We start from the raw sequence: 11,242 nt of genomic DNA on the forward strand, positions 1-11,242 counted from the left end.
GCCCCCTTCCTTCCTTCTCCTTTTTCCTTCCCTTCTCCTACTCCAACAAGGAAAGGAGGAATCCTACTCTCGGTGGGAGTAGGACTCCCCCCTTGGCGCCCTTCTTGGCCGGCTGCCTCTCCCCCCTTGCTCCTTTATATACGGGGGCAGGGGGCACCTCTAGAGACACAACAATTGATCTATTGATCTTTTAGCCGTGTGCGGTGCCCCCCTCCACCATAGTCCACCTCGATAATACTGTAGCGGTGCTTAGGCGAAGCCCTGCGCCGGTAGAACATCATCATCGTCACCACGCCGTTGTGCTGACGAAATTCTTCCTCAACACTCGGCTGGATCGGAGTTCGAGGGACGTCATCGGGCTGAACGTGTGCTGAACTCGGAGGTGCCGTGCGTTCGGTACTTGATCGGTCGGATCGTGAAGACGTACGACTACATCAACCGCGTTGTGCTAACGCTTCCGCTTTCGATCTACGAGGGTACGTGGACAACACTCTCCCCTCTCGTTGCTATGCATCACCATGATCTTGCGTGTGCGTAGGAATTTTTTTGAAAAATTACTACGTTTCCCAACACCAAGTGTAAGCATCCTCGGAGCAGCCAAGCATTTCTGCTTAGTAGAGAAAGAAAGCAGGCCACAACAATCCCTTGTGAGTTTGAAGTAGTCATCGTGTGCCTTCACTCCCTCCATAATGCACAAAAACAACAGTTTGCGCATACGAAAACAGCGATGAAACCATGGATCATCCGGGAAAGTTGGGTCCAGAGCAAAGTAGTCCTTGCGCAGTGGATGTGGTCCAAAGACCCTATTCTGATTAATTATTCTTCTCCATTTGATTGAGCCTCTAAAGTTGAGAATATGCTCTACTTGCCGGTCCATTTCCTCTTGCATGCTCATGAGAATGATCATGTCTACCTCTTCGTCCGAGTCTGACGTATCGAAGAACTCATCTTCAACCATTTTATCAAGCTCCGTCGGTCTATACTCCTCGTACGACGAAGCATCGGAATTCATCGTTTTCCCTATAAATAAATCACAAAAAATCAGGACGGACAATCTGTCGAACACATAAAGCGCAAGGGGCAGCTCGAGAATTGCCGGACATACCGCGGTGGCGTCCGAACCGACGATGATGTCCACGGCGGCGAGCACATGAGAGAGGATTGATGTGCCAGTTCTAGTGGAGTTGAGGCTTGGAACGACTGCGGAGCAAGCGTGGCGACAGAGCTGCGAGACATCCGACGAGGAGCAAGAAGAAGAGAAGAGAACAAATGTATCCGGTAGATCGAGGGATGGATTTGGTGCAATTTGTGGCGGGGTAGGCCTGTCGGCTCTAACACGTAGGTTGCGTAACCCATATCCGTTTTTTATTTAGACTAAATATGAGAAATGCCAGTCAGTATGAACGTTTAAGCCCTGCTTGAGGCGTTCGTCTTGGTCGTATTTTTTTTGTCCGTCCGGACAATTGAGGGGATACTGGGTGCCCGGTCATAGATGCTCTCATTAGTCTGATTCCATAGCTTTTTTTTTCACGTCTCTGTCTCTCGTATGGTCAGTCGGTCAGTCCACCCGTAGTCTTCGCTCTGCATCAGCCCGAAGTCTTGGCTCTGCATCTCTAGTACCGGCGCCGCTCTAGTACAGGCAGCCCAACCTATAGATCCGCTTGCTGGTGACCTCTTCCGGCCTCCGAGCTCATCCCTACCAAGACGAAGGGGGTGGCGCCGCCCGTTGTGTGGAGGACGGCCGTTCTCAGCACCGGTGTCGACCGTGGAGGAGGAGAAGGAGGTGGCCGGCGGTCAGATTCAACGACCTTTTGTGCATCTTTCCCTTGATTTTGTGCATCTTTTCAGTTAAAAGTAGCAATGTCTGGTGCTAAAAGGTCAGATCTTCTGCTTGAAAGTCTGATTTTTGTGTTGGCTGAATCCAGGGTGGTAGTCGAATAGCAAGAACCGGAGGCCCGGGCGGAGCATCTCAGTCCAGTCCAGTCCAGTGAGAGCCTGGTAATTAATTAGTTCCCGTCTTTCTTATTCTGCTCTACTGAAATCTTTCTCATCCACATCTGCTCAAGCTTAATCGAGGCACCAATCTGCTAGCGTATAGTACTAATTTGTTGACTCTTTTTTTTTTCTGCTTTGCGATGTGGATCTTGTATGTTTAGACGCTGTTCTTTCGAGGGTGGAGAGATTGTTGCAGAAGGTTCTTGGTCGCTGTCGAGGTGTACCACTGCGGCACCGCCACCAGGTTTGTTTCCCCATCTTCTTTGTGCTTTGCTCAAGCTTCGGTACTGACACCCTGCAGTAGCAGTGTTCCCTCCATCAGTAATATCCAGTCATTTTGCAGAAACGCCCAACTGACGATGGAGACGACGGTGCTGAGTGTTGGCAAGTCCGTACTGAACGGAGCGGTTCGGTACGCCCAATCTGCCATCGCGGAGGAGGTGGCCCTGCAGCTTGGAGTCCGGCGTGATCAGGTCTTCATCACCAATGAGCTTGAGATGATGCAGGCCTTTCTCATGGCCGCAAATGACGAAGGAGACGGCGACAGCAAGGTGGTCAGGGTCTGGGTGAAGCAAGTCCGTGACCTTGCCTACGATGTTGAGGACTCCCTCCAGGATTTCGCAGTCCGCCTAGAGAAGCAGCCCTGGTGGCGTATCCTTCTGAAGGATCGGCGCCAGGTGGCGAAGCAAATGAAGGGGCTCAGAGCTAATGTTGAAGATGTCAGCCAGAGGAATATGCGCTACCACCTTATCAAGGGCTCTGCAGGCTCTAATCCTGCCAGCACCGATGGGCAGTCTGCCATCACCGGTGCCATGACAATGTCTAGCACAGAGGATGCAAGGCGGCAGAGGGAGAAGGCAAAAGCAGATCTTGTTCAACTGATAAGGAAGATGGATGACCGCCTTCGAGTGATAGCGGTGTGGGGAACAAGTACTGATGTTGGGGAAACGTCCGTCATAAAAAGAGCCTTTGAAGATCTGAAGAAACACAACAGGTTTGATTGCCATGCTTGGATCAAGGTGATGTGCCCTTTTAATTCAGTAGAGTTCATGCGAAGCATTATCAGGCAATTCTATATCAACCTTCTGCAAGACCCAGTAGAAAATATGGATGCCCAAGTACTGAGGGGAATGGGAATGAAGAAGGAGAATGATTTGGTTGACGAGTTCAAGTCTTATTTGAATGATAAGAGTTACCTAATTGTGATTGATGGCATGTCTACCACTGAAGAGTGGGATCAAATTAAACCATGCTTTCCCAATAACAAGAGAGGAAGCCGGATTATAGTGTCAACAAAGCAAGTTGAAGTTGCAAGCTTATGCGCAGGGCCACAGAACGTAGCACCAGAGCACAAGCAGTTGTCCATTGACCAGAATACTCTTTATGCTTTCTTTGAGAAGGTAACATTCCAAAGACCAGACTGGATTTCATCCAACCCTGTTGATTACTTATATCATTATGAAGTATTCCCTCTGTAAACTAATATAAGACCTTACAGAGGGAGTACAATACAAAGTGCTATGGAGTTAATGGTATATGGTTGTGTAATATGTTAATCCAAGTAACATAGAGTTAACTGTATAGAGTTGTGTAAAATGTTAGTCCAAGTCATAGTAGTACGTTGTGAAACTGGTCATAAAAGTGGCAGTTCTGAGACTATACACGTGCTAGTTCTGCAAAATGAGCTAAATGTAAGCACATCTGGACAACCTTTAACAAGGCCTTTTTTACACGGGTAGGACTAGGGAAGGGAGCCACATCGGATCAGTACAGTATATTTAGTATTATTTTAAACTAATTAATCTAGCACACAAGTTTAAAACCAATAAATTCGGCAGATAATTTACTCCTTTTTGTTTCCAGGGCATGAGTTTCCATTGATACTGACATTTGCTTCAATGCATTTGAAGTTTGTGTCAAACGAACAGAAAGTAGTGTAATAGTTGTTTTGTTTTAACGCAGCAAGAATCCATTTCCATTCATTTGAGCGATAACTGGAAAATGTTTCTATCATCTGCGCACTTCAATCTCTTGTAAGAAACTATAAGGAAATATGGGCTCCAGGTGGCTATAGTCGCTGTCAACAGAGCTGGCCCAAAAGTTGTGGTTAAGTGAAACATTTCTGAGTTGTGGTTTTCTCATACTTTGCCTCAATACCCCGTGGTTCCTTGATAATTTACTCGTTTATTTATGTTCCTACCTGAATAACTGAGTTGAGCCCTTTTTTTTCACTCATTAACCAATACGGGATATGATCCCCTGAATTATGCCTTCTTTGAACTCCAACTTACCTGATCAGGGTTCTCAAGATGGAGATTCGACGGAGGTCGGGTCTAGCAGCACAAATTCAACCACCACCGCTAGTCACATCTTGGTGAATAACAAGATACTCACTCGCATGGAGACAACGCTAGCAGCATTTAAGGAATTTCAGCTCATCGGGCGAGAGAAAGAAAAATCAGAGATTATCCAACTAGTCACAAATGGAGATGGCCGCCAATTTGAGGTGATCTCTGTGTGTGGAATGGGTGGTCTTGGAAAAACCACAGTAGTGAGAGATGTTTATCAAAGCCAAGAGCTCAGAGGCAAGTTTGAGAAGTGTGCTTGTGTTACAATTATGCGTCCTTTCAATTGCGATGAACTCCTCAAGAACTTAGCTGGGCAGTTTGGATATGAGGATGTGGCAGATATGGTCAGACATTTAGAAGGAAAGAAATGTTTGATTGTTCTAGATGATCTATCATCCACGAGAGAATGGGATGCAATCATCCCACATTTTACTGCATTGGAAACATCAAGCCGGATCATAGTCACCACAAGGGTAGAGGATATTGGTAAACATTGTTCAAAGAAACGTAAAAATATATACAAGCTCCAAGGTCTGGAACTCAATGATGCACATGACCTCTTCATACAAAAGGTATGGATAGTGTATCTTCATACTGCATTTGTTTAATTTGAAAATGGTTATCTAGTTGCCTAACAAAATATAGCTGGGATATCATATAACACATGTGCAGGTGACATGGAAAAAAATGCCTATTTTTCTATGCACTAACTATTCATCATGTGACATACTTCCCCAAAAAACTAAATAAGCCAAATTTTCCAGCTTCCGAGTCCTGAAAAAGAGTAGTGTACCTGATACAATTTATAGAGTTTTTTTTTCGAAAAGAAGGGATAGCCCTCATAGATAGAGTACTAACTAAAAGTCTACTTTTACCAATTTCAGGTTTTTGACAAGACTATGGATTTGGATGAGCAGTATCCTGAGTTGGTTGAACAAACAAATATGATTTTAAAGAAATGCAAGGGACTTCCCCTTGCAATAGTCACCATAGGTGGTTTCCTGGCAAACCAGCCAAAAACAGCCTTGGAGTGGAAGAAACTGAATGAGCATATTAGTGCTGCAGAGTTACAGATGAATCCAGAGCTTGAGGCCATCATAACAGTCCTTAATAAAAGTTATGATGGTTTACCATATCATCTCAAGTCTTGTTTCTTGTATCTTTCCATCTTTCCTGAGGACTATAACATTAAGCTCAAACGTTTGTTGCGGCGGTGGATTGCTGAAGGTTACCCAGGTGTAGTGCGCAACAAGTCTACAGAGGAAGTAGCAGAGAGCTACTTCATGGACCTCATAAGCAGGAGCATGCTTTTGCCATCCCAAAGATCAATTTGTGATGGAAAAAGGATTGGCTCCTGCCAAGTCCATGATCTCATCCGTGAAATCGGCATCTCAAAGTCGATGGAAGGAAATCTTGTTCTTAGATTGGAGGAAGGTTGCAGCTTAAACACCCAGGGCACAGCACGCCACCTTGCTATAAGCAGCAACTGGGAGAGAGATCAGAGTGCATTCGAGAGCATAGTGGACATGTCCCGTGTACGTTCAATAACGGTGTTTGGAGAATGGAAGCCATTTTTCCTTTCTGACAAGATGCGGCTTCTGCGAGTGCTGGACTTGGAAGACACGACAGGTCTAGTTAATCATCACCTTGAGCATATCGGGAAATTTCTTCACCTAAGATACCTTTCGCTAAGAGGATGTGAATCTATCTGTCACCTGCCAGATACATTAGGTAACTTGAGGCAACTGGAGACACTAGATATCAGAGGTACCTCCATTGTGATGCTACCACAAACGATCATCAAGCTTCAGAAGCTACAACATCTCCATGCTGGGTTTCCAACAAAAGGAAATTATTTATGTACAAGGCATCTGCTGCACACGTATGGCTTCAACCAGCTTGATGCATGCACTTCTTTATGCTGTGGTGCCGCAACTCCTTGTATCATGATGGACAAAGATTATGGTGGTGTTGTGTTGCCAGGAGGGGCCAGGAAACTGAAATCCCTGCACACTATAAGGGGTGTGCACGTTGCATATGGAGATGCCGTTATACAGGAGATTGGAAGACTCAGCGGGCTACGCAAGTTAGGAGTGATGGGCATCAATGAGAAAAATGATGTAAAGTTTTGTTCAGCCATTTCCAATCTTAGCCGCCTAGAGTCATTATCAGTGCAGTCAGACAAGGGATGCCTAGATGACATTACCTCGCCTCCGAAGAACCTCCGGAGCCTCAAACTGGAGGGCCGCCTGGGCGTATTGCCAGAGTGGATCAAGAAGCTTCAGAATCTTGTGAAGTTAAAGCTGAGCTTCACAACATCTAGCCAGGTTGAGCAGGACGCTGCTATGGAAGTCCTGGGACATCTGCCAAACCTATCCATTCTCCGACTGCCGGGGTGTTCATTCAAGGGTGGAGAGCTCCATTTCCAAAAGGATGCTTTCAGAAGCATTGTGGTATTTGATGTCGAAGGCTTAGGGGGGATCAAGTCGGTGAACTTTGACCAAGGAGCAATGCCTGAACTCGAGCAGCTCAAGGTCACCGATGCTTGTAAAAGAGGTGGAATTGGGTTCTTTGGGCTGGATATCCTCCCAAGCATCAAGGAAGTCTTGCTCAGTGTTCATTTCAAGATGGACCGTGCTGGGACGGAGTTAGAGAGGGAAGCACGGCTCAAGGAGCAGTTCCGGACCCAGCTTGCTAGAAATCCAAAGAAACCCATTCTAAAGATGGAATGAACTATGAAGCCTGAACTGTCAGTGAGTGACTCGATGATCATGCTACTGGAGATATTTCCTGCTTTGTTTACTCTTCCAATTTTTCCTGTAAAAAATAAGGATGGCTTAAGGCATGGATATTAATTTACATGTGTTTAATTATTCATGTAACTAGGAGCCTGAAGAAACCCATGAAGATGCAATGAGCTATGAAGTCCGCATTCAACCATGCCCGAGTTATGATGCCACTGGACAATACTTCTTCCTTTCATCTTGCAGTTTGTTGCTGTAAAGTAATAATGGGTTAAGGCCTGGATGTTAATCTACAACCTTGTGATGTGTTCCGTTGGATGGAACATGTGTAAAATGTAATTGGTTGTGCTTCTTTCTGAATATGCAATGAACTTTTGACCTGATGATCAAGGAAAAATATTATTCTAGCTGATAGGTTTCTTTCTGAAGATGGAAGAAAGTATGACATGATGATCTTCTTTCTGAAGATGGAATGAACTATGACCTGATGATCTTCTTTCTGAAGATGGAATGAACTCATAGAAACATATTTTGTATCTTATAGGTTTCTTCTCTTGTTGCCCGAGGGATGACCATGATGATCATGATACTGGAGAATAATTCTTGCATAATTTCTTCTTGCTATTCTTCTGTTTAAATAATGACGGGTTAAGGCCTGGTTGTTAATTTACATCCTTGTTCAGTGTTGTATTGGATGGCACACCTGTACAGTTTAATTGATTGTGCTTTGTCCTGAAATTGCAATGTTAAGTGTACTGCTGAGTTCAGTCAAGTGTATTCCTTGAATAAACCATGGTTATTTTTGTAGCAGATTACTGATCCAATGTTTTTACCACTAAAGAAGCTGTGTTGAACTTCTAAGAATTATTATGTAGCTGATAGTTTTCTTTCTTTCATTGTTACTGCTGCATAACTTTGACTTTCATCTACTCCATGATTTATTTGCCATGCCAACTGAGCAACGAAAATCAGATTGTAGCAATATCTTCCAATTATTACATCTCAATCTACAGATAACATGAGCAGTGGAGCAGGAGGCTCCTTAGAAATTAGCTAATGACCCACCATAGATATCTTGTAAGATTTGACCATTTATAGAGAAAAATCATCATCATTTACACATCAAACTGACAATACTCTGTCTATCACTTGATAAACCTTTAGTGTATCTTTAGAGAAGTAAATGATCAATGTGTAACCTTGAAAGCCATGTCAATGTCCAAAACGACTTGTATTGTGACAGAAGAATGTTGTTTCTTCAACATCAGTATGTGTAGAAATCGGCGACAAAAGCTAAAAACAATGAGGGTCTGACCTGTATGGAAAACAAGACCTACACTAGCTACTGTGATCCATACATAAACAGGGCAGAGGGTACCAATTTGCTTGAAATCTTAAGTCAAAATTCTTCATGTTTGATCAAAAGTTGAGCATATATATCCAGGTACCACTGCAGGACTGAGGTCACTGAAACACGCTTAAAAGAAGGATAAAAATAGTATAAACAGAAAAACTTCACCCAACAGCAATTGCTAGTGTGATACATAGCATGGTAAAGGAGTAAAGGTAGCATGGACAGCGGCACACCTCTCTGTCTGATCAAATCCTTGCGAGATTTGCTTAAGTACACCTCCATAAAAAATTTGAAAGAAAGTTATTTTCATACCATGCTAGTTAGGCTACGAATCAAGTCAGGTTGTTAGTTTAACCCCAAATGTATCCCTGTCGAAACTCATAGCCCAAAATGTTAGGCTGCATTTCTATACCAGCTACGAAGTGGGTTTTCAGGATCTTATCAATTGAATCGACAAATCTTAAGATTCGGAAAATCACCACATTCATACATGATCATGAGATTGACAAAGTCACCACATGCACACATGCACCTCAGTCAACAGGTACGTCATCTACAGCTGGACAAATAGCCTACCCATGTCAAGCTCTGCCGGGTGTACAGGTTCACCACAAGGTACTAAGTCAACTAAGCTCTGCTTAAGACAATAGATGTACTTTTTGTTTCACATAACAAGATTATTAATGGGCTGGGTTTCAACAAGGCCAATTAACCAGTTAAATAGACTACATTAACCTCACAACTAACAGGTTATAAGTTCTACTACATTATGTACATTACACTAGGACAGGGCCCATGCTATGGCCTATGGTGATTAAGCACCAACCGAACCTTACTTACCAGTCTCAATATCACAGTACCAAGAGACGATAAAGGTCACATATGGCGGTCTACACCCCAGTACACATATGACATAACCCTTAATTTCGTTCACGATTTGCTGCTACTCGTTGATGGTTGGCCTTGCAGTTTGTGCGTGAAGAAACAGGAAGGTACGTTATTAGGCCGATCGAGTGGGTTGGGGCTGCTGACGACGCTTGTTGGGAGGTCCTTATATTGTATCGCTCGTAAACTTTCTCCCGGTTCTCTTTCCACCAATTCTCAGCCTGATGCTCCCCAAAGCGCCTTTTGCTGCAAATTAAAAATATCTCAGAGGGAAGATGCCAACGCTATTAATATTTTGCAAAGAAATATAGGCTTGTCACTTGTCAGTAGAGCAGAAGCTCAGCTACAGACTGAAACAGAAGTGTGTTTATTGTGAACAAGATAACCTGGAGTTCTCCTTTTCTGATAGTGTTTAATGTGGAAAAAAAAAGTGCTCTAAATATGATTATAAACTAAATGAACTGTCAGACCTCTTGTTGCATATAAACTCGCGGAACGGTAAAATATTGTTCAACGACTAATCAAGCAACTAGCCTATTTGCAATCATGAATATTCAGTGAGCTGTTTGCATGCGCAAATTACAAAGCTAATTTGGGAGTGGAAAGCATGACAGGAAATAGCTTAATCACCTGAACCGAACCCTCTTCAGCTCTCGGGTGCCATCACCGAGGTCCTTCAGCTTCATGAAAACACCCGCTTCATACTCTTCCAGCCATTCATCATGCAAGTGCCTGGCAGCGCCATTGGCGTTCACGCTAGGGTGGGCAGCAACACGTGCCTCGGCACCGCTTGGAGCATGCATTGTCCCATCCATACTGCCTGTGCTGCTAACTGATAATGGAACTGGGTGAAACATGACACAATGACTCATCATGCTACGGTAGGAAAGTTAATTTGCTGGACATGGAAAAAAAAACTCTGAAATTAAACAGAGCATCACATCACAGCGCACTATACTGCTACAGCTAATTTCTCCTGCCCGGCATCACATCACAAGGCACGCAAGAGATGAAAAAGACATCAGAATGTGATTTGTACCATCTCGACAACATTATCTTGGCCCGATCTGAACATGTGAATGTCCAATTTTGTGTAACCCATTGGCCCGACCGAGTTCAAACATTCAACTCAGAAAGATTGCGCGGTCCATCACCCACGAGCAAGAATCACCGACGCGAAACAGACAGAAATGGTATACCTTGAGATGTCGCTGCTGCTGCTCCTCCGCCGAGCTCGGCTGCTCCCGATCTGGGAGAAGGAGGAGACGAGAGGGCGCGGCGGCGCCGGATCTGACAGAAGATGGGGTGGCGGCGCCGGATCGGAGGTGTGGGGAGCCGGTGGCTCTGGCGGTAGCGCCGCCGACGGGTGGAGCGAGTGGGGGTTTGGAATGGATGGTTTTGATTGGAGAGGCAGGAAATTTACAGAAAAGCCACCACATTTGCTAGGTTGTCACATAAACCACCGTTTTCACCAAAAACAATTTTGAGAGGCATTTTTAACAATTTTTACCAAACCCATCACTTCAGGATAGTATTGTACTCTCAATGTAAGATCTTATAGATCACTAAAGGGAGTAATACATAACACTGATTTACGAGTTAGCGTGTTTTCGCAACGATTTCGACCCATGCACAGGCCCGGCCCATAGGCCGGGCAAACGGGGCGCCCGCCCTGGGCCCCCGGAAGGCAGGGGCCCCAACCGAGGTAGTTCCTTCATAGCTCGTAGGAAGCCCAAGAAATTTATCGAGAAAGCAGAGGGCCCATTCGGTCGTGGCGCTGGGGTAAAACCCATCGTCAATCTTTCTCCTCGATTCCTCCAAATCTCCCGACTCCCATAACAGCGCCGCCACTCCCATGCGTTTCCGATTCCAAGGTCACCGATGGCTAATAATGGAGATTAAAGGCGAAAATCCGT

At 44.7% G+C, this 11,242-nt stretch overlaps 2 protein-coding genes across 4 annotated transcripts; one reads left to right on the forward strand and one right to left on the reverse strand.

Annotated features, from left to right (window-relative positions):
• Nucleotides 1–1,533: 1,533 nt before the first annotated feature.
• On the forward strand, nt 1,534–7,623 carry LOC125542803 (disease resistance protein PIK6-NP-like). 3 transcript variants are annotated; one of them, XM_048705993.1, is made up of 7 exons: nt 1,534–1,793; nt 1,926–1,998; nt 2,157–2,239; nt 2,339–3,395; nt 4,295–4,915; nt 5,228–7,096; nt 7,230–7,623. In XM_048705993.1, exons 4-6 carry the CDS (start codon nt 2,355–2,357, stop codon nt 7,073–7,075), a joined length of 3,510 nt encoding a protein of 1,169 aa, XP_048561950.1. In that variant the 5' UTR covers nt 1,534–1,793; nt 1,926–1,998; nt 2,157–2,239; nt 2,339–2,354; the 3' UTR covers nt 7,076–7,096; nt 7,230–7,623. The 3 variants fall into 3 exon arrangements, with proteins under 3 accessions (XP_048561950.1, XP_048561954.1, XP_048561941.1); XM_048705997.1 differs by having other exon boundaries at nt 2,328–3,395; nt 5,228–7,623; XM_048705984.1 differs by having other exon boundaries at nt 5,228–7,623.
• Nucleotides 7,624–9,094: 1,471 nt separating this feature from the next.
• Nucleotides 9,095–10,757, reverse strand: LOC125542817 (PH, RCC1 and FYVE domains-containing protein 1-like). The gene is made up of 3 exons (XM_048706016.1): nt 10,526–10,757; nt 9,957–10,151; nt 9,095–9,572 (listed from the first exon to the last, which is right to left on the reverse strand). The coding sequence occupies exons 2-3, from the start codon at nt 10,139–10,141 to the stop codon at nt 9,362–9,364; spliced, it is 396 nt and encodes a 131-aa protein (XP_048561973.1). The 5' UTR covers nt 10,142–10,151; nt 10,526–10,757; the 3' UTR covers nt 9,095–9,361.
• Between the last annotated feature and the right edge of the window lie 485 nt (nt 10,758–11,242).

Source organism: Triticum urartu, chromosome 1, assembly GCF_003073215.2.
Source record: "Triticum urartu cultivar G1812 chromosome 1, Tu2.1, whole genome shotgun sequence".
NCBI lineage: Eukaryota > Viridiplantae > Streptophyta > Magnoliopsida > Poales > Poaceae > Triticum > Triticum urartu.

What these genes read in the sequence shown, in the direction of transcription:
- LOC125542803 (XM_048705997.1), top strand. Translation starts at nt 2,355, where the DNA reads ATGGAGACGACGGTGCTGAGTGTTGGCAAGTCCGTACTGAACGGAGCG. An exon ending in TTTATGCTTTCTTTGAGAAG is followed by an intron (nt 3,396 to 4,294) that starts GTAACATTCCAA and finishes TTACCTGATCAG; the next exon opens with GGTTCTCAAGATGGAGATTC. An exon ending in ATGACCTCTTCATACAAAAG is followed by an intron (nt 4,916 to 5,227) that starts GTATGGATAGTG and finishes TACCAATTTCAG; the next exon opens with GTTTTTGACAAGACTATGGA.
- LOC125542817 (XM_048706016.1), bottom strand. Translation starts at nt 10,141, where the DNA reads ATGGATGGGACAATGCATGCTCCAAGCGGTGCCGAGGCACGTGTTGCT. An exon ending in CTGAAGAGGGTTCGGTTCAG is followed by an intron (nt 9,573 to 9,956) that starts GTGATTAAGCTA and finishes TTTAATTTGCAG; the next exon opens with CAAAAGGCGCTTTGGGGAGC.